Source organism: Phodopus roborovskii, unplaced genomic scaffold (assembly GCF_943737965.1).
Source record: "Phodopus roborovskii unplaced genomic scaffold, PHOROB, whole genome shotgun sequence".
NCBI classification, from domain to species: Eukaryota; Metazoa; Chordata; class Mammalia; order Rodentia; family Cricetidae; genus Phodopus; species Phodopus roborovskii.
In genome coordinates this window covers 2,245,001-2,266,651 of record NW_026126517.1, presented here as the reverse complement: position 1 = coordinate 2,266,651, position 21,651 = coordinate 2,245,001, and the positions used below count along the sequence as shown (strand labels likewise).

Below are 21,651 nucleotides of genomic sequence, written 5' to 3'. Positions count from 1 at the left end.
TGAAATGAAAATAGCTATTGCTAACATATAAGAAAAATTCAAAATCAAATTGTCACAATATGCCTAATATAGAACCTGGCGTGTGCATGCTGCTTACTCTTCATCCAAAATGCTGAGCACTAAAGGGTGTCAGAGTTCAGAGGAGGCTCGTGCACACACACATAGCCTTGCAGCATGATGTAAAAATTCCAAAGTGTTCCAAAACCAAGCATGACATCAGTGCTCAAAATGTTTTGGGTAACAAGAGTTTCACATTAAGAATGCTCAAGCTACATTTAAATTCCCAATTATTGATAAAAAAAAAAAAAGGGTTGAAAGACAAGGAGACAGATATGGATTTATCAAGACAGAGAAATCAGTGACTCATCAGATACTTGATACATTCTCAATAATGGACATTATGAATGATTTACAAATATGTTATAGTTTCCATTTCAATGATAACATTTAGTTCAAGCCATTCTAAAACAATTTATAGTAGGTTGGAGAGATGGCTCAGTAATTAAGAGCACTGGCTGTTCCTCCAGGTTCAATCCCCAGCAACCACATAGAAGCTCACAACTGTCTGTAACTCCAGCTCCTGGAGATCCAACACCCTCACACAGACATGCATGCAAGAAAACACTAATTCACATAAAATAAAAATAAATAAATCATTAAAAAGAAAAAAGCCAGGGTAGTGGTAGCAAATGCCTTTAATTCTAGCACTCGGGAGGTGGAGGCATCTATATTTCTGTTAGTTCAAGGCCAGCCTGATCTACAGAACTTTCAGAACAGCCAAGGCAACACAGAGAAACTCAACCCTGTCTTGAAAAACAAACAACAATCACAAGAAAACACAATTTATAATGTACTTAATACAAATGAAGTTATCCAATAAAGTTTAAGTTGCATTATTTCCCATTAATAGGATATTTTTAGAATAATTATCTACTCTAAATAAAAAAAAAAAAAACTTAAATGGATTCTTTTCCTTACTATTAAATTACTTTTTTTTTTTTTATTGTTCTTCCAGGGGTAAGACAAACTTATAAAACAGATATATTCTGACAATCCCTATCAACTAAGACAAAGATGTCTGAGAACGTAGGCCCAGCAGGCTGTATGGAAACAGTGTGGAGGATCTAAACACATGTGGACGTGCCAAGCCAGGAGCTAGGGAGCGGCTCAGCAAGCACTTACCCAGCAGACACAGTACAGAGGCTCAACCCCAGCACTGAAATGTACAACTATACAAGTGTCATATACTGCTATGGTTTGGATGTGTTCTCTCCAAGTCATGTGTTAGAAGGCTTGATAAAAGGATACAAGTGGATCATCATGAGAGTGGATGACAGCCAGTGCATTGTCTGCTTGCTTGAGAAACCTTATATCTGATATGTGGTCCTCAGCTGGCGATGCTATTTCAGAAGTTTGTGAGCCCTTTGCAAGTAGGAGTTTAGCTGGATGATGTATGGGGCAGACGTCAATGTTTATAGCATAGCTCCACTTCCTGTTTTATGGCATAGACCCACTTCCTGTCCTCACTCTCTGCTTCTGCTCTGTGATGAAAATGTGATTGGCTAGCATCCTGCTCCTGATGCAGGCATGAGCTCTATCCCTCTGGGGTTGTAAATCAAAATAACCCCTTTTCTCCTCTCTGTTGCTTTTGTCATGATATTCTAATACAGTAACGGACAACTAGCCAGTTACTAACTCACTTGAAGCCACAAGGTTCATCTCTAGTCTTCTCCTGCTATATTCCTGTGTGCTTTCATCAAGACACAAGAAGGACCTCAGCACATACAGTATACTAATATCCGACTTCCTGTGAGTAGAACCAGAACAGGGAACTCTATTCTTTATAAATGACCAAGTCTTTGATATTCTGTTCTAGGACACAAAACAGATTGTGGTGTATACCAACTTTACACTGTCCTAACTTAATGAGCAATGTCTCATTTCTAACAACAAAAAATTAACCTTGAATCTCAGCAGGACACCAGAATGGCTATAAACCAGGAAGAACTTTACAAGGGACTGAAGCTTTCTATCCTCAAACACCTTTGTCTTGGGCAATAAGAATTGCCTGGATATATCTGTCTTTAAATTTTCATCTTAACTCTGGAGAAACAATACAAAGAATTATGATTTAATAGGAAGAAAGGGAATCTGTTTGAAGCTTTCCATTTAAAAAATTCATTGTTATTATTATATCAAACTTACAATCAACTACAATAACAATGAGCTTATATACTAAGCTAAGCATATGCGAATTTTGTTCATTCTGTAAATACATTAAAAGGAACTATAACAGAAGTTGACAGTGGAAAAATATAATACATGATCTAACTCATCAGGCACTCCAGGCTTCCTATGCTGGTCATGTCTCAGGATGCCCCAGGTTCATAGGCAGGATGCAAAATGTCAGGGGAACATGATGACACAGTCATGTCCTTAGGCTCCTGCAGGTCCAGGGCACAAAAGCTGGTATTAAAGGCTGAGTAAAACTTTGTCACATTGGCAAGAAGGGAAAACGTATCATAAAGAAGGAAGCAGCACACATGAAAGCAGGTAGTATGAGGCATGAAAGGCCATGGCAGCTCAAGAGAAAGACATGGCAGAGCCGAGTGAGTCATGTGATAAAGGCCTTAAAGGTAGGAAGAAGAGGATGTGAGTCTTGCAAAACCAAGATATTAAGTGTGCAGCTGCAGCAAATGTCTACACCTTAATCTTGAACTGACCTTTAAAACCCCACAAGTTTCCAAAGGTGATTTAAAAAATCAGATCTCAAAATCTAAGCAGCAAATAGGGGTTGTTTTCCTTTTGCCAGTTTCAGGGGCAGAAACAGTATGCAATTGTGACCAGAAATCTCAGGGCTGGTCCTACTATAAATCAACCCTCAGGCAAGTAATTACACAGGTAGTTTATTTCCAGCAGACTCCAATCTACCAAAAGATGACATTGATATTTTTAATAAGATCATTGCAAAAATCCAAAGGTCCTTCAGCCCTTTGAAGCTTCTTATATAGCTATATGGAGTTAATATGTCGTCTGAGGACTAAGTGAGCCCCTAAAGTAGCCTCATTAACTTCTAAACAGCAAGCAAAGACACAACTAACACTGACTCCTGATTCCCACATCAGACCCTTTCTCTTCCTGGAAGACAGCTAGGAAGAGTACTGTATTACTTGAATATAGCTGGCAACAATTTAGACGCATCACTCTTACTAGTTCTTCCTTAACTCCCCTTAACTGTGACCAAGAATGTGTATGACGCCCAACAATTTCAAGTAGACTTGGAAAATCTGAAACAAAGAAAGCACTTGATCTTTTTCCTACCATTCAAATGCTCTGTGATGAAAGCTAAAGAACAAAATCCCCTTTGAGACCGCTGAAGGAAGATGCAGGCCCCTGGCAGAGAGATGCTGTGAAGGCGTGTCAGAAGTGTGCTCAGAACTGCATTGGTGCTGATCACAAACACTGCAAGGTCTGGTGCTTTGGTGGCATTTTTGACCCAGTAGCCACAAATGCTTAACTGATCCAGGGAACACCAATTACAAATGCAACCACATTATTTAGTGCCCTGCCCTATCACATCGCAGAAACAGCCAACAGTTGCTAAAATATGAATGTTGTAAAACAAGATATAAAAAGTCAGCTCCCCAAGCCATTTACTTATAAATGAAACATAGTTGTCACCTCAAGGGGTGGCAGACAATTTGGTCAATATTTGATTGGAGAACATAACTAGAACTCATAAATCTGCATATAGTGTTATGATATATATTTTCACCATCACACAAGCATTCTTATCATGGCAAGGGAAATTGTTTTCATTAAAATATGCCAGGAACCAAACCGAATATATATATATATATATTTCTTTTTATTTACCCACAAAGTACATGTGTAACATCTACTGAAAGCAAGGGAGTGAGCATGAACTTCAGAGGATACATGATTCTTGCCACTAAGGAGCAGTGAGCCCAACAAAGAACAAAACCGTTATGAGTGACAGCATGGAGTACTAAGGCTAATGTAGGCGACAGCATGGAGTACTAAAAGGCTAATGAGCATCCCGGAACATCTTATTGAGAAGGAAGAAGGTGAGAAAGCAGGAAGGCCTCCACACATAATGTTCATGAGCAGAGAAGGAAGCCAGAACATGACAGACACCGAAGACAGTAAGAATGAAAGACAGGAGCAAGTCCTCTCCCCTGGACAGACCCTCAGCCTGGTAAACCATACAACCGTCTAACAAGTCAATCGATAAACTCAACCAATGCATCCTTTGAGGTGGAAACACTTCTTGTGTATTTCTGCTTATAAATATTTAAATATTTTTAAAATCTTAAGGAGAAAAACATTATTTTATGTATTCATACAAAACTTTTGGTGAGCATACAAAGAAACGTGGTTTGAAAACGAATAATGGCCCCCATACATTAATGTGTGAGAGTGCTTTGGCCCACAGGGAGTGGCACTATTAGGAGGTATGGCCTTGTTGGAGGAAGTGTGAGGCTGTGGGGGCAGACACTGGGATTTTATGTCTCATGCTCAAGCCACATCCAGTATCACAATTCATTTCCTGTTGCCTGCAGATCAAGATGGAAAACGCTCAGCTTTTTCCAGTACCATATTTGCTTGCACACTGCCTGGCTTCCTGTCATGATGATAATGGGCAGAACCAATGAACTGTAAGCCACATCAACTAAATGTTTTCCTTTTTAAGAGTTGCCATGATCATGGCCTCTTCACAGCAATAGAAATCCAAACTCAGGCACTATGACATCTTCATTTGTGTCGGTAGACTTTGTTCTCATCCATCCCCCTTCCTGACTGTCCGCCCTGTTGCCCCTCCCATCTCCACTACTCCCTTCAGTAAGCCTCTATTTTTGCTCTCTTACTACATATAATCCCATTTCAGTCGCTATTTCCTACCTCCCTTAGGTTTCTTCCTCCCTCTCTAGTTCTGTCAACTACAAGCACACATTATAAATACATACATATACATACATAAGTATATACACACACATCCATATAAATACATACATATAAACACATGCTCTTTTTTATCCTGGCTCCATATATGAGACAAAGCATAATATTCATCTTCCTGAGTTTGGTTCATTTTGCTTAACACAATTATTTCCAACTGCATCAATTTTCTTGCAAATTTCAGGACTTCCTTTTTATTTATGGCTGTATAAAATGTCATTGTGAATGTAGCACATCTTAATGTGTTCCCTGTTCATGGACATCTAGTCTGGTTCTGTTTCTGGACTGCTAGGTATAGAACAGCTATAAACACGGGTGTGCAATTATCTCTGTGCTATGTCAACTCAGGAGTCCTTCAGACATATACTGAGTTATACTATCTTAATTTTTGAAAGAATTGCCATAATTCCCATAGTGGCTACACAAGTTTAAACTGGCACCAGGCATGAATATTAGTCTCTCTTTTCCTACTTCTTCGCCAGCATTCATTGTTATTTATTTTCTTGATGACAGCCATTATGACTAGGGTTAGATGGACTCTGAAGGCATTGACTGACGAGCTTTTGAATGCTTAAAGTTTTTTATTTGTTTAGGAGTGAATGCAAGAGTCACTGGGGAAGTAAACTTAAACAAATGGCTGATACACTTCCGCTGGGAGGCTTCCTGCACACAGCTAGAAGCCTTGTCAGTGTTCTGTGGAAAGCTGTGCAGTGGCCTATATCACAGCAGACTGCAGTTGCTGATTGACAGGATGCCTGAAACACCCATCTCAGGACTGCTTGGTCAAGGGGTAGGTCTTATCTGACTCTGCATAACTAGTGCCTTTTACAGAATGTGGGATAGAGAAAGTCTTTTTTCTAGAAACTATAAAAGAGATACTTTAAAACTCCTTCACAAATCCACAATCACAGAGGTAAATGATGCTAAATTATAAAGAGCAGCCAGTTCAATAGAATTGCCCTTGGGAATTCATAAAGAATTAGTTCCAGGACACTGACACTCTGCCAATGCTCAATTCCATTATAAAAAAGTAGCACAGTAATTGCAAACATAGGCTATGAATTCCCTTATCTTTTTTTTTTAATACTGAGGATAGAGTATAGGCATTTTATCACCCAGCTACAACTACAACCCTTCCCCTAAATAAAATAATATGTGGGGGAGAAGGGGTGACACATGCACACATACTTGTAAGACATACATGTGGAAGCATGGATTCATGTCAAGTATCTCTGTTACTGTTTACCTTACTTTTTGAGACAGGGTTTCTCACTGAACCTGGAGTTCACCAATTCAGCCAAGCTATACCAGGATCCTCTTGCCAGTGCCTTCCCTAGGCACACAGCAATCACAGTCTGCTCCTCACACTGGTTATCTGAGCACAAGTCCTTGTGCTTGTGCTGCAAGCACTCTACCAGCTGAGCTGTCTCCCAGCCCTGTTCCACACGTGCTTTAAGTCATCCCTAGGTTGCTTGTAATACCAATGCAATGTAAACGCTATGGGAATGGACAGAGTGTGGATTATAGTGTGTGTAACGGCAAGAGAGAAAAGTCCATTTTATTTAAAATACGATGTTTTTCTTTTCTTTCAAACATCTCCAGTGTGAGACTGGTTGAATCTGTAAATGTGGAACCTGTGCATTCAGAGGATCAATTGTGTACAAAAATCCAGATTCTTCTTAACATAAAATGGGCTTCACAAGGTAATTTAAGAGGTCAGTTGAGCCAGGCAGAGGCAGGAAGCCACTGTAGCTTGGGAACAAGGGACCAGCCTGGGCAACAACAGGAGTCAACATCTGCCAAAAGCAAAAGTGTTTAATAAAAAAGAAGAGTTATGAAAATATAGATATACATGAAATGCCTTTCAAACACTTAGGATTAGGGGAATAAAAACAAACCCAAGTGAAAATTAAAGACCTTTCGATGGAAAGAGCTAAGCAAGAAAATTTACATAGGTGGCATAAATTCTTTCAGCTGTTTTATTTTGGGGCTTGAAGATCTGTGTTTGTTTGTTTTCTGTTAGCACATAAAGGAATATCTTTCATCATTGCATTCGCACACATGCTTTGTTTTAGCTGCTCTTCCTCCCCCATCCACTCCCCACTCCCCCATTGTGCCCTCCCAGTTGATCCACTTTCAAGTTCCATGTAATCTATTATCTTCCACCTCCCTTCTTTGCTGAATCCAGCACCCCCATACCCTCACACTCCCACCCCCTAACTACCCCTCACCCCACCTCCACCCCCATTTCAGGGCCACTTTGTAGCTGAGTAAGTAATTCTGTCAGGAAAAGAGAATAAAGGATATTGCAAATCTGGCCAAGAGAACTGAAACATCAAAACCCTTGGCCTTAACACAGGACAAAGGAGTCTCTCACAAAAATAAAACAGGGAGCTAGCAAGGAGCTCAGTAAAGGCACTTGCCATCAAGCCTGATTCAATCCCCAGGTTCCACATGCCGCAAAGAAAGAAGCAAATTCTGTAAGATGTCCTCTGACACACACACACACATACACACACACACCATGACACATATATGCACAAAACACCTATACAATAAAAATAAGTGGAATTTAAAAAACAAAACAAAATAAGAAAGGTATAACAGGCTAGTGAGGTGGCTCAGAGGGTAAAGACCTGACAACCTGAGGCTGATCTTGGATGGAACAAGCTCCCCCAAGTTGTCTCTGGTGCCTAGGCATGTGTCATGCCAGACATGCCATGCACCAAACACATGTCCACACACAGACAAAAATATATACATGCAGAAATGTATGAAAAAAAGCCTGGGAGTCCCCGCGTGGCTGACCTCTGACCCCCACTGCCGGCCCTCTGCCGGAACTCATGACCCTGGCCAGAGATCCACCTATCCCCGCTGGACCATCCTGAGTCCCTGCCTGCTAGATCTTTGACCCCTATCGCTGGGCCTCTGCTGCAGCCTGATCTTTGACCCCCATCACCAGGCCCCTGCTGGAGAAGAGACCTCCTAGAGAGCTTGGACCACCCAGAACTACAGACACCAAACTTCTGACCCAACTAAGCCCACCTGGGGAGTAGCATAGAGAGAGAGAGAGACCACCTACACCCACTGGAAAAATTGATGGGAATACAGCAATACAAGAAAGCGCCTAACAATAGAAACACAAGCATGACACCACCAGAATCTAGGGAATCTACACCAACTAGACCTGAACACCCCAAAGCAGATGAAGCAGAAGAGAACAACTTAAAAAATATCTTCATAACAGTGATAGAGAATGGAAGAAAAAAAGATGGAAGAAATGAACAAATCTCTTAAAGAAAGAAAGACAAGACAAGAAAAAAAAATTAAACAGGTGAAGGAAAAGGTTCAAGACTTGAAAACTGAAATAGAGACAATAAAGAAAATACAAACTGAAGGAATGCTGGAAATAGAAAAACTGGGCAAACGATCAGGAACTACAGACACAAGCATAACCAAAAGAATATAAAAGATGGAGGAGAGAACATGCAAATTAACAAAATCAGAAACGAAAAGGAGAACATAACAACAGACACAGAGGAAATCCAGACAATTTTCAGGTCATACTTTGAAAACCTGTGCTCCACAAAATTTCAAAATTTAAAGGAAATGAACAAATTTCTGGATAACTATCACTTACCAAAATTAAATCAAGAACAGACAAACAACTTAAATAGACCTATAACCCCTAATAAAATGCAAGCAGTCATCAACCAAAAAAAGCCCAGGGCCAGATGGCTTCAGTGCAGAATTCTACCAGAAATTCAAGGAAGAGTTATTACCAATACTCCTCAAATTGTTCCACAAAATAGAAACAGATGGTTCATTACCACAATCACCTTGGTACCCAAGCCACACAAAGACACAACCAAGAAAGAAAATTACAGACCAATATCACTCATGAACATTGATGCAAAAATACTCAATAAAATACGGGCAAAACAAATCCAAGGAGAATACATCAGAGAAATCATCCACCATGATCAAGTAGGCTTCATCCCTGGGTTGCAGGGATGGTTTAACACACGAAAATCTATCCAGAAAATGGAAAGATCTCCCATGCTCTTGGATAGGTAGGATAAACATAGTAAAAATGGCAATCTGCAGAAACACATAGAGACAGCTGACCTGAACAAGGAGGAGCTAATGGGCCCCCAGACTGATAGCTGGGAAGCCAGCATGGGACTGACTCAGACCCCCTGAACATGGGTCTCAGATAGAAGGCATGAGCAGTCTAAGGGACCTCAGACAATGGAGCCAGGATGTATCCCTGGTGCACAAAACGACCTTGCAGACACATCCCCCATGGAGGGATACTCCCTTAACCTAGAGACAGGAGAGAAGTCCTAGTCCCTATTTCAAATGACTTGACAGATTTAGATGATCCCTCCTAGATGGCATCACCCTACAGGTGGAGTGAGGGGGGAGATGGGAGGGGAGGGTGGTCAAAGTACATGTGATGGGGAAAGGAGGAAAAGAGGGAAGAAAGGAGGGAGGGAAGGGGGAGGGGGGACTGGGATCTATATTTAAAATAAAAAAAGAAATGATAAAAAAAATAGCAATCTTGCCAAAAGCAATCTACAGATTCAATCCCCATTAAAATCCCAGCACAATTCTTCGCTGACCTTGAAAGGATAATAATCAACTTTATATGGGAAAACAAAAGACCCAGCATAGGCAAAACAACCGTGTACAATAAAGGATCTTTTAGAAGCATCACCATCCCTGACTTTAAGCTCTACTACACAGCTATAGTTCTGAAAACAGCCTGGTATTGGCACAAAAATAGACGAATAGACCAATGGAATTGAATCAAAAATCCTGACATTAACCCACACACCTACAAACACCTGACTGTTGACAAAACAGCTAAAAGTATACAATGGGAGGAGGAAAGCATCTTCAACAAATGGTGCTGGCACAACTGGATGATGGTGTGTAGAAGACTGCAGATAGACCCATGACTGTCGCCATGTACAAAACTCAAGTCCAAATGGATCAAAGACCTCAACATCAATCCAGCCACACTGAATCACTGAAACAAATTGGTATAGGAGACCGCTTCCTGAACATAACTCCAATAGCACAGACACTGAGAATGACAATTAATAAATGGGACCTCCTCAAACTTAGAAGCTTCTGTAAGGCAAAGGACACAGTCGACAAGACCAAACAGCAGCCTACAGACTGGAAAAAGATCTTCAACAATACCACATCTGACAGAGGGCTGTTCTCAAAAATATACAAAGAACTCAAGAAACTAGTCAACAAAACACCAAATAACCCTATTTAAAAAATGGGGTACAGAAGTGAAAAGAGAATTCTCACTAGAGGAAATCAAAAAGGCTGAAAGACACTTAAGAAAGTGCTCAACATCCTTAGCTATCAGGGAAATGCAAATCAAAACAACTTTGAGATACCATCTTACTCCTGCCAGAATGGCTAAAATTAGAAACAATGTCAACTTATGCTGGAGAGGATGTGGAGAAAGGGGAACACTCCTACACTGCTGGTGGGAGTGCAAACTTGTACAGCCATTTTGAAGATCAGTATGGTGGTTCCTCAGGATATTGGGAATCAGTCTACCACAGAACTAGGCAATCCCCCTCTTAGACATATACCCAAATGATCTACATCCATGTAACAAAGATATGTGTTCAACTATGTTCATAGCAGCATTATTTGTAATAGCAAGAACCTAGATGCCCCTCAACTGAAGAATGGATAAAGAAGATGTGGCACATTTACACAATGGAATACTACTCTGCAGAAAAAACAATGGAATCTTGAAATTCCCAGGCCAAGTGGGTGGAACTTGAAGAAACCATCCTAAATGAGGTAACCCAGTCACAAAAAGAGGAACATGGTATGTACTCACTTATATATGGATTTTAGACATAAAGCAAAGGATCACCACCCTATGATTCACACCGCCAGAGGAACTAGGACACAAGGTGTATTCTAAGAGATTCATATAAGGTCCCTCACAGAAGGTTCTCCAGAGCAGGTGGGGAGTGGGGGGGGGGGGCAGTGAGTGGAGAGGGAACTAGGAGAAAAAGAAGGGGAGGAGAGGAAAGTATGTGGGGATAGGAAGATTGAGTCAGGAAAGGAATAGACGAGAGAAAAGAGATAAAGACAGAGACACAGAGACACAGAGAGAGAGTAACCATAAAAGAGGGAGCCATTATATGTTTGAAGAGAAAAATAAACCTAGAGAAATGTCCAGAGACCTACAAGAATGACCCCAACTAACAATTTGAGCAACAGTGGAAATGCCCTTCCCTGATAATGAGATCGACAACTAACTTATCCACCATCATAGAGCCCTCGTCTAGTAACTGGTGGGAACAGCAGACACCCACAACTAAACACTGAGTTGAACTGGAATCCAGATGCAGAGATGGAGGACAAGACCAGGCTACAGAATCCCACAGAGACAGCTGACCTGAACAAGGGGGAGCTAAGGAACCCCCAGACTGATAGCTGGGAATCCTGACTTAGACCACCTGAACATGGGTCTCAGTTATAAGGCCTGGGCAGTCTAAGGGACCTCTGACAGTGGTACCAGGATGTATCCATGGTGCACAAAAAGACTTTGGGAACATGCTCCCCATGGAGGGTTACTCTCTTAACCTAGAGACAGGAAGAGAAGGCCTAGTCCCTACTCTAAATGACTTGACAGATTCAGATGACCCCTCCTGGAAGGCATCACCCTACAGGTGGAGTGGGAGGGGGATGGGAGGGGAAGGTGGTGGTGGGGGCATGAGAGGGTGGGAGAGAGAGAAAGAGGGAAGAGGAAGGGAGGGAAGGGGGAGGGAGGGGAACTGCGATCTATATGTAAAATAAAAAGAAAAAAGAAAAATAGTGAAAGAGGAAGTATAATGTATATTAAAAAAGAAAGAAAGAAAAGAAAACAAGCCTGGCTTGATGGTATATATCTGTAATCCTAAATTGGAGGTTGAGGCAGAAGGATTACAGCTTCACCCAGACAGAGCTACAGAGCCAGAGCCAGATCCCCTCTCAAAAAGAAAAAAGAAAAGAAGAGAAACAGAAAGGGAAATGAAAAGAACACTCAATTGTAAATTAAACTCACTTGCAGTCTATATTGACAATGATGAGTTCTGTGTCTTGTCTTATCCAAAGGCTCTCATATTAAAACATAGCCCATGGGGCCCAGAGATGTGTAAATGTACATTAAGAACAGACTGGCCAGGAGAGTTCCACACACACCAAAGCTTGAGGCCAAGCCTGAATATAATTAACTTTAAAGTAGTTAAATATCAATATCAAAATGAAGGTGAATTATCTCTTAAAAGCCCATTCTATTAACCAATTACATTCTATTAACTGATTGTAGATAGGCTTAATGAGGCCTCAAGAGAAAGAAGCCAGGAGTTTTCATACTTTACTCCTTCCTAAATTTCCCTGGTGACTATCATTTAATTCAATCTATTAAAATTGAAAGCATGCATACATACATCACAGAACATAATGTTGTAAGCCTTCCCAATTGTCCTATGTCTCATGCATTTTTACCACTATAAATGAAACTCATAATGGATAAAGTGTGTGGATTTAGATCCAAATGGAAATGAGTTAAATAAATCAGTGTGATGGAGAATGATCAGAGCTGAAACAACACTCTTGTGATACTATCCTCGCACATTAAGGAATCGCACCCATCAACTCCTCATAGAATCTCTCCTGGAGTTACTACCACAAATTAACTCCCCCATACACCCACTCCTGGCTGGTCTTATATCAACTTGACACACAGAGAGTTATCTGAAAGAAGGAGACTTCAGTTGAGAAAATGCCTTGTGATGGCTATTCTTGCTTGTCACCTTGACTATACCTGGAATGAACTATATGATACGAAAGTATAAATCAAATAAACCCCTTCCTCCCAAAGTTGCTTTTTGGTCATAGAGCAATAGAAAACACTAACACGTGTACACACACACACACACACACACACACACACACACACCAGTAAGCAATGGCACATTCAGATCCATGCACTATACCCCTCGTGTAGCCCTGCTTGGCAGGAGATAAGGCACTAGACTGGGTGGGAAGTTCACAAGCAGATGCCCATAGCACCACCTAAGTCTTGGCAGTCTGGGTAAATTACACAGATACTTTTCTTAATTTCTCAAGCAAAAGATATTTATGTCCAGAGGCAACACCACAATTCATTCCCTCTAGGCCAGAGCCAAAGATACAAGATACAGATACAAGAGTAAAGTGTCATGGAGATCTGTCTCTTCCATCAGCCTCTGCTTAGTCACAAACATTTGCTTGTGTTCAGCACTGACAACCATTCAAAAACAGAAAACTTGCACTTACAAAGGGGGGAAATACACATCACTGTAATGAAGACAAAATCCCTATGGCCAATGTCCAAGAGATGATATTTTCTTCCCACCTTGGGAATATCATGTGGCCAAAGGCAATATCAGAAAGATATGATGTGCAATGTTCTAAATGCTACCACCACATAGACAATAATAATGGGGTTGGAGAATGGGCTCAGCAGTGAAGATCAAACTCAGATTGGTCCCCAGAGCCCACATCCAATAGCTCACAATCACCTGTGACTACCATTCCAGGGAACCAATAGCCACCTCTGGCCTCAAGGGCACCTGCACACATGTGATACACATAAACCCACATAGGCAATTAAGTGCACATAAAAAATAAATCTTTTTAAAAAAATATAATACATTAATCTAAGGAGATTAAAAACCAACCCTATTTCTGCTCCCAGAAAAGATCTGTACATTTTTTTCTCATCCTCTCTACCAACAATAATTGTTGTGGATATTTACCTGAAGGAGAAAATGACTTATCTCAAACATGACTCAGGAAGATCTGTAAAAATTTCTAGCAAAAGTGCACACTATGTTCATGGGGTCATGTCTACATCTTATCTACAAGGAACTGTTCCTTTGTAAAAATCATTAACATTCATTGCAATACGTATGTCTGTTCCCAAATAGTTTTCAGCTGCCATATGCATTCTTTGTTATTATAGAATCATTCCACACATGCAAATTTATACCCAGCATTTTTACTCTATACTATATTTTGTTGTCCATCTGTCTGTTGCTGATGATGATTTTGGTTTTTGTTGTTGTTGTTGTTGTTGTTGTTGTTTTGTTTTGTTTTGTTTTGTGAAACAAGTTCTCATTATGTAACCCTGGCTGTAGACAATGTTGGTCTCAAACTCACAGATACCCATCTGCCTCTACCTCCTGAGTGCTGAGATTAAAGATCTGGGCCACCATACCCAGACATTCTATTGTCATTATATCAGGGAGTAATCATATTAATATTGAGCAAATTCTATTGGTGGTAGGTTAGAACACAATCTTTATTACAAACTGGTCAATGCTCACATTGTTATCTCAAGGACACTGACCATCTAGAAGCAATGAGTAGCAAACTCAGGACTCAGACCAAGAACTGCCTCAACAGGACTTCTTAGAATTAGTGTGCTACACAGCCTTCTGAATTCTTTCCCAATTAAATTTTACCAAAAAAGCCAGTCTCTACTTCATTTACAATATTCATTGTCTTCCTAGAAGATGATTAATCAATAACAAATAACCGCAATAATCATTATTCAGAAGGCAAACCACAGACTCACTTGTAACTTTCCACTTGTCTGCAAGAGGAGACAGTGATGAAGGAATCTGTACGGGAACTGTAAGCAAGAGGGCCAGGCAGAAGAGACCCCGGGAGAAACCTGCCAAAAGCATAGCTTTCCTGCTCGAACACCATCAGCATCCCATCCATAGACTGGATACAAATTAAATCTCGACCTAAAGAAGAATTAGATTAAATTAGATACCTTATGTTTAATAAATTTAATGTTTAATAATCACTCTCCTACTCAAATTTATCACAGTTATTTTTTACCCTACAAGGCAACCTTAGACTAGCTTCAATTCTAAATTACAACACTCTGAAAATATCAGGTTAGTAATATCAGTACATATACACATACCCCAATTTTTATATTCATAAGATGTTTATACTTCATTGTGTGTTCAATTTTATATTCATCACGTGTTCATACTTTTAATAACATTTTTATATATTAGATGCCCAAATACCCAATTTCAAAATAACCCCTAAGAACAATCATTCTAAGATACTGTTTTTCCCAAAATCTGACATACAACAAAAATACTTCTCCAGGGAACAACTTCTCATTGCCATGTGTCTGTCTCATGCTTTCATATGACTTAGACATCAAACAGCATACAGGGAGCCATGGAAAGCAAACAGAGTAGAGTACATGCACAATATGCAGCAAGCTATGAACTCCAACCCAACACACAACACACTAGAACACAAACACACAAACACAAATGCATATGCACTCATGCATGCTCAAACACACACACACACACACACACACACACACACCAGATCAACTCCACAGTCTTATTTTAGATACTAGCTTTGTGAACGACAGTACTGATAGCAAAAGCTTTAATACTGAAAGAAAGTTCCTGGTTGCCCCATAAATTGGCTTTGAAGATGTCATCCACTGCCAGTATATCAGTCATGGTTTTAATACTTCTTAAAATACACTAAGATGAAGATGATCATTTCCATAATATAGTACACAGCCCCTAATCTGAGATTGGATGATATAACTCTGCATGTTCTGCTTATGTGATCAGTGTAGCTTATAACCTATTACACGGTGAATAACTATACTAGATAAAAGCCACTTATTAATGAATAAATAAAAGGTCAGTCCCCTAGTTTGTCATTTCTTACTCAAACTTATACAGTTTAGTCCTATGGGACTAGTCCATATTACTTTGGGTATCAGTGATACTTTTATGGGCAATAAATCTAAATTTTCCAATGCCTTTGCTAGGGAAACATTAAATTGTATAGGAATAAGTGATATTCTTACTCTACCTGAATAAAAACAATCATATAGCTGGACAGTTTTCAAAAGGGCAGCATGCTGCTTAAGGAAATTCAAAAGAGAAAGCAAGCTGATAGCTGGTGTTTACACTACAAAATACTGTAGCCCCTCATGGCTGACTCAAGGGTTAATTTTGTTTGAGAAGTGTTCTCTCAATTCTCCACTTCCATTGAAGCAACTGTTTGCTTTGTAGCTCTGTTTTGTATTTTATTTTTATTTAATCTTTATTCATAACATTATTTGTATGTGTCCCTGCTATGAAAATGCATTCAGAAACACAATCAGTTAGCTATCCTGGCAGCTCCACGCATCTGTTACCAGCAAAGATGAGGCAGAAGGCTGAAACAAACGATGTAAGGTCTCTGTACACAAAGCATACAAACTTTGTACAAGGAGCATTCTCAGATTTCAGCCCAAGTTTTAATTCTATTTTTACTATGGTCCTAATGATTTTGGTGACTATAAAAAGCTAAGTGATAACCCAGGAGCTTTAGTTAATTTGTAAAGTGAGTATACTTGTAAAAAGCTTCAAGACTATCAACTTATCTTCAGCAGAGGCACCAAGAATGCATAATTAGGAAGGATGGTCCTTGTGTGGGGTATATGTACACTGTGTGAAGATGTATTGCTCCAACTGGTGTAATAAAAAGCTGGATAACCAATAGCTAGCCAAGAGGTATAGGTGGGACTTCTAAGCAGAGAGAACTCTGGGAAGAAAAGCAGAGTAGCCAGCCAGACATGAAGAAGAAACAGTAGATGCAAGATAGAAGAGAGATAACACCACATGACAGAACATAGATTAATATAAAATGGTTAGCCAAGTGGTAGTGGCACATGACTTTAATCCCAGCACTTGGGAGACAGAGGCAGGTGGATCTCTGTGAGTTCAAAGCCAGCTGGTCTACAGAGCGAGTTCCAGGACAGGCTCCAAAGCTACACAGAGAAACCCTGTCCCAGGGGATAGATAGATACAGATGGAGATGGAGATGGAGATATACATGGTTAAGTTATAAGAGATAGTTGAAACAAGCGTAAGCTAAAAGGCCAAGCTTTCATAATTAATAGTAAGTTTTTGTGTCATTATTTGGGGGCTAGCAATCTGAAGATAGTCTGATGGGAAAGTACTACTACAGGTCTTCAAGAACAGAATTCATGATGAGAAAGAATGGTCCTTGATAAACAGAGTTGGAGACACTGGATAACCACATACAAACTGGAAAGAAAAATAAAAAAGAGGAAGGAAAGAAGGAATTGAGTCCTTATTGTATACCAAACCTCCTCAACATGGGCTTAAACATAAGCCTACAAGAGTACTAGAACATGAGAGAGAGGCCAGGATACTGGCCTTGGCAATGACTTTTTTTTTAAACAAACAAACAAAAAAAAGCAATGCCAAAAACCTAAGCAAGAAAAACAAACAAACAAAAAATAGACAAATAGATGTGTCAAACTAAAAAGTGCTGGCCAGTAAAAGAAAACTAAATAGGAAAGGGAGTGCAGAGAACAGGGAAGGTAAGGGGCACAGAACGGGGAAGGTAAGGGGCACAGAATGGGGAAGGTAAGGGGCAGAGAACGGGGAAGGTAAGGGGCAGAGAACGGGGAAGGTAAGGGGCACAGAACAGGGAAGGTGTTTGCAAACCATGTATGACAAAGGCTTAATCTCCAAACCACACAAAGAACATAACAATAGACAAAGGGCCTGAAAGGGTACCTTTCCTCAGGGTAGGTACAAGTAGCCAACACACATGTGAAAAGATGCATCATAACCATTAGGACATGAGAATTAAGACTTCACTTCCCACATAAACCCTGCCATCAGAAACAACATGGATGACCCAAGGACACCATGTTGGAGAAGCATAGCACAGAGGACAAATGTTGCATGAACTTACAGCCATGTCAAATTTCACAAATCAAACTAGTAGAAAAACGGAGTAGAAGCAGTTACCAGGAATTGGGGAAGGGGCCAAGATGGGGAGAATTAGTCAAAGGGGGAAGCTCACAGTTGTAAAATGTTAAGTTCTGGAACTGAAGAGAGAATGGGTGTGCCTTATGCATGTGAAATCTGCTGAGAATCGACCTTACATGTTTTCACCTTAAACAAAAATATTATTGACACTAAAAAGGTAAACATGGGGTGATAAATACATTAGAGAGCTTGGTTATAGTAATTATTTCACACTATAGGAATATATGTGCATACTTATATTTGATATATATCAAGCATCACACTATGTGCCTTGAATACACAAAGCTTTTGTTTGTTAATTACACCTCAATGAAGCTCTAAACAGAGTTCCAACATCAGAAATAATATGTCAAAGATGCTAACATGTGTATCACATACAAACCATACAATATAATTATATGATATCATTATAATGGGTTTTATTGACTGTTTACCTGGACCAGGAGGAAAAAGTAGCATTGTAAAAAGGAAGTGAACAGTGTCTACTGCATAGATTTCATATAATTTAGTGTAACCTAGATCTTGTGGCAGAATGCTAACTGCCCCCCCCTACAATCACTCTGTCTTTATCATGCCAATCATGACTTATCAACACACACACAGCTATCCAAAGTAAAGCATACTTACAATCCTCTGGTAAAGACAGCAAATGACTGATGTCCTTACTGAGAGTTGGTGGGAAGTATTTGTAGATGACAGGGTGCAAGGCATGCAACTTTAAACACTGCAAATCAGCCCTTGTAACTGCTAGCTACAGGTGTGAGGGAAAGTCCTAAGAACCACTGACCTAGAATGGCAGGGTATGGAAACAGGACTTGAAAACCTAAGCCTCTGAGAAAGCTAGCACCTTTCTATGAACACAACATAAAGGTCTCATTTCCTGAAGCTTCAGCAGCACAAAGAAAACTATTTAAACTGTTAAGTCCAAGGAAACTATACTGTGCCATACTTGGTGTTCTAACAAATAAAGCTCACTTGGAGTCAGAGGGCAGAGCTAGCCACCAGTTAACCATAGAGGTCTGGAGGTCTGTACAGAAAGGAGACAGGAAGTGATAAGGCAGGACAGAGTGAGGATCTAGGCTGTTTTGGATGAAGAAATGATAGAGGTAGGAAATCAGTGGTGGCTGCTCCTCTGCTTCTCTGATCTTTCAGGTTTTTACCCGGATATCTGACTCCTGCTTTTTATTATCGTTTCACAGCTGCCTCTGGAGGCATATAATCTAGATGTAAGTCCAGTCCATCAATCACTTCTGCAATCTCCCAGTCCGTCAGGTAGCACACCTACCTCAGTACCTTTATGACAACTAATTACAAAGGAAAACCAGACCCAGCCACGGAAACACGTCAATCCTTCGCCATGTTTATAGCCACTTGAAGTCCATATGAAGTACCTAATGCTGCACAGCCTGCATCTCCCGCCGACCTCATGACGATGCCAGAATCCCCACTTTTGCTTGTAATAGCTCCTCTTCCTTGGACTTCTCTCACCTAGTCTAGTGAAATCCTTTCTCTTCCTTTTGCTCTAGCAAACATCTGCTAGCTTCCTCCGGGCCATCATGCCCCACCACCACCCCATGACACACCATGCTTAATTTTAAGGTTTGACGGGGAATAACCTTATTGTAAATTTTTAAATAGTCCTGACTTATGTAAGCCACTTAGCAATGCCTGGTCCCAGCTCAGGAACAGGTAGTTGATAGCAGGGAAGAGAAACACAAATTCCTAAAATGAGCTGAAGTGAAGACGAGTGCAAGACAAGATGGTCAAATGAGAGGCCATTGGGCTTTTCAAAGGGCAGGGGCAAAATGGAAGACACTGTCTCCTCTGTCTTCGCAGGAGCCAAGCCTCTGAATTCTGCAGGCAAGAAATCCCCATAAACACATGGTGGTGAGTCTGACTCTGAGCCAAGTCAGGGCTTTCCAGAGGTCTCTCTTTCCCCTTCAACCATTCTTTGCCAATGAACTCTCAGAAGCTCATCCATACATTCATCTTAAGCCAATTACCTGTTAGAATGATCTTCTTTTGTATTTCACATTAATCGTAAATTCAAAAGCAGAAGCCTTGTTCCTCATCTGTGTGAACTATAAAGTACCTGGCACAGACAGGATCCACTAAGAAATGTCTCTTGAGGTGGAGTAAGCTAAGCAAAATAATTTACTTATCTGCACTTCAGATTACCTAGGATTGTATTCTGCATATCTCACACACATCATCTGAAGAATGTAAAAAATGCTTTATTTATTATAATCTTGGCTACTAATATTTAGAAAAATGTAGAGATCAACCCAAAACATAACTCAGAAATAAATAAATAAATCTTTCAAATCACTGTTTTTGGAAACCACTTGAGAACACATACCAAAGGATCTTCTTACAGATAATGAGAACAGAAATAATGGTCCATGAAAGCTCTGAGGGTGGTTCAAGGTCTGATAGAGCAGAGCCAAGAAGAAGGGATGGGATTCCAGGGCAACTTCAAAGACACAGTGATGGGCCACACTGAAGGATTCTGACACATGTCTAGCACTACAATAAAAGCTCTAATGTGCTTGTTTATAAGGCTTGAAGTAATACTAACAGAATAATAACAATATTAAATAATAATGTCATTTATTACATATCTATTAGGATTCTAGCCTTGTGCTAAAGAATTAGCATGTTAGCTACAATTGACAACAACTCGAAAAATTAGGCAATGTTGCACTTGACACATCAAAATACTAGAACTCAAAGAGCTTAATTAATTCACTTAATGTCATAGAATTGGAAAGAGGTAGAAGGAACCTGTCTCTACTGAAGTACACTGCTGCAAAAAAGAGATTGACATCACTACAAGTGAATACTTAGCATGCACAATGTAAGTGATGCGGAAAGAATTGAGCACTTCAGAAGATCGGCACATCATTACAGGAGCTCTCCCAGAACGGCTTCATGAGGAAGGCGGGATGCATCAGCAGCTGAAAGGTAAAAGGAGAGGGAGTGTCTGGGAGAGAAAGTGAAATGTCCCGGGAGAAGCTTTGGACATGGTGAGACTTGACATACAGAGTCAGTGGGTGGAGATTCAGCCAAGACAGCACGAAAGTGAAAGCCGCAGATGAAGACACACAGCCACATTCTACCGATGCTCCTCAAAGCTTATGCCTATGACTTTTAAGTAGAAATTATTAAGAAAGTTGAAGACTTCATCATACCTTGGACAATGATGTCATTAATCTCAAACAGAAGAGAGCAATCATATTGTTTTAAATATTTGGAAGATCTAAGAAGAAACTGAGAAAAGGTCTAACAAGCCCATTTAGAAATGATTTTCAAATCAATAATTTTTTTTAATTTTTAAAAGCAAATGGAAAATTGTGCCTATAGGGATGGAGAACAGAAACTAGAGTGTTCCACTGTGGAGGTCTAATGAAATGAATACTTGTTAAATAGTGCCTCTCATTTCCTGATGTTAGAATATACGGTCAAAGTGCTAATGTGATACATAAAATAGTAATCACTTACATGTTGAACTGACCACTAAATTAACAGTTTAATAAATTATAGTCTATTCACTAGTTTAATAAATTATAGTCTATTCACTAAAATGGTGTGTAGGAGTCTGTTTGTATGGTCATTCCTAGAAATTCTTTCTACCATGCGTGGCCCAGAGCATTTTCCTTTACTCACTACTATGGCAACAAGGGCCTTGAAGAAGGCACTCTAGGATGCCATTTCCTGCATCTCTGCTGTGCTCTCCCTGTGGAGTCTA

At 40.1% G+C, this 21,651-nt stretch overlaps 1 protein-coding gene across 4 annotated transcripts in view; it reads right to left on the bottom strand.

The window, feature by feature from the left end:
* Window positions 1-21,651, bottom strand: part of Bbs9 (Bardet-Biedl syndrome 9) — a 456,449-nt gene that overhangs the window by 327,440 nt on the left and 107,358 nt on the right. For all 4 annotated transcript variants that reach the window (XM_051196851.1, XM_051196854.1, XM_051196852.1 and 1 more), the window contains exon 6: window positions 14,633-14,807. In XM_051196851.1, coding sequence (XP_051052808.1) covers window positions 14,633-14,807 — 175 coding nt within the window. The remainder of the gene's footprint in view (window positions 1-14,632; window positions 14,808-21,651) is intronic.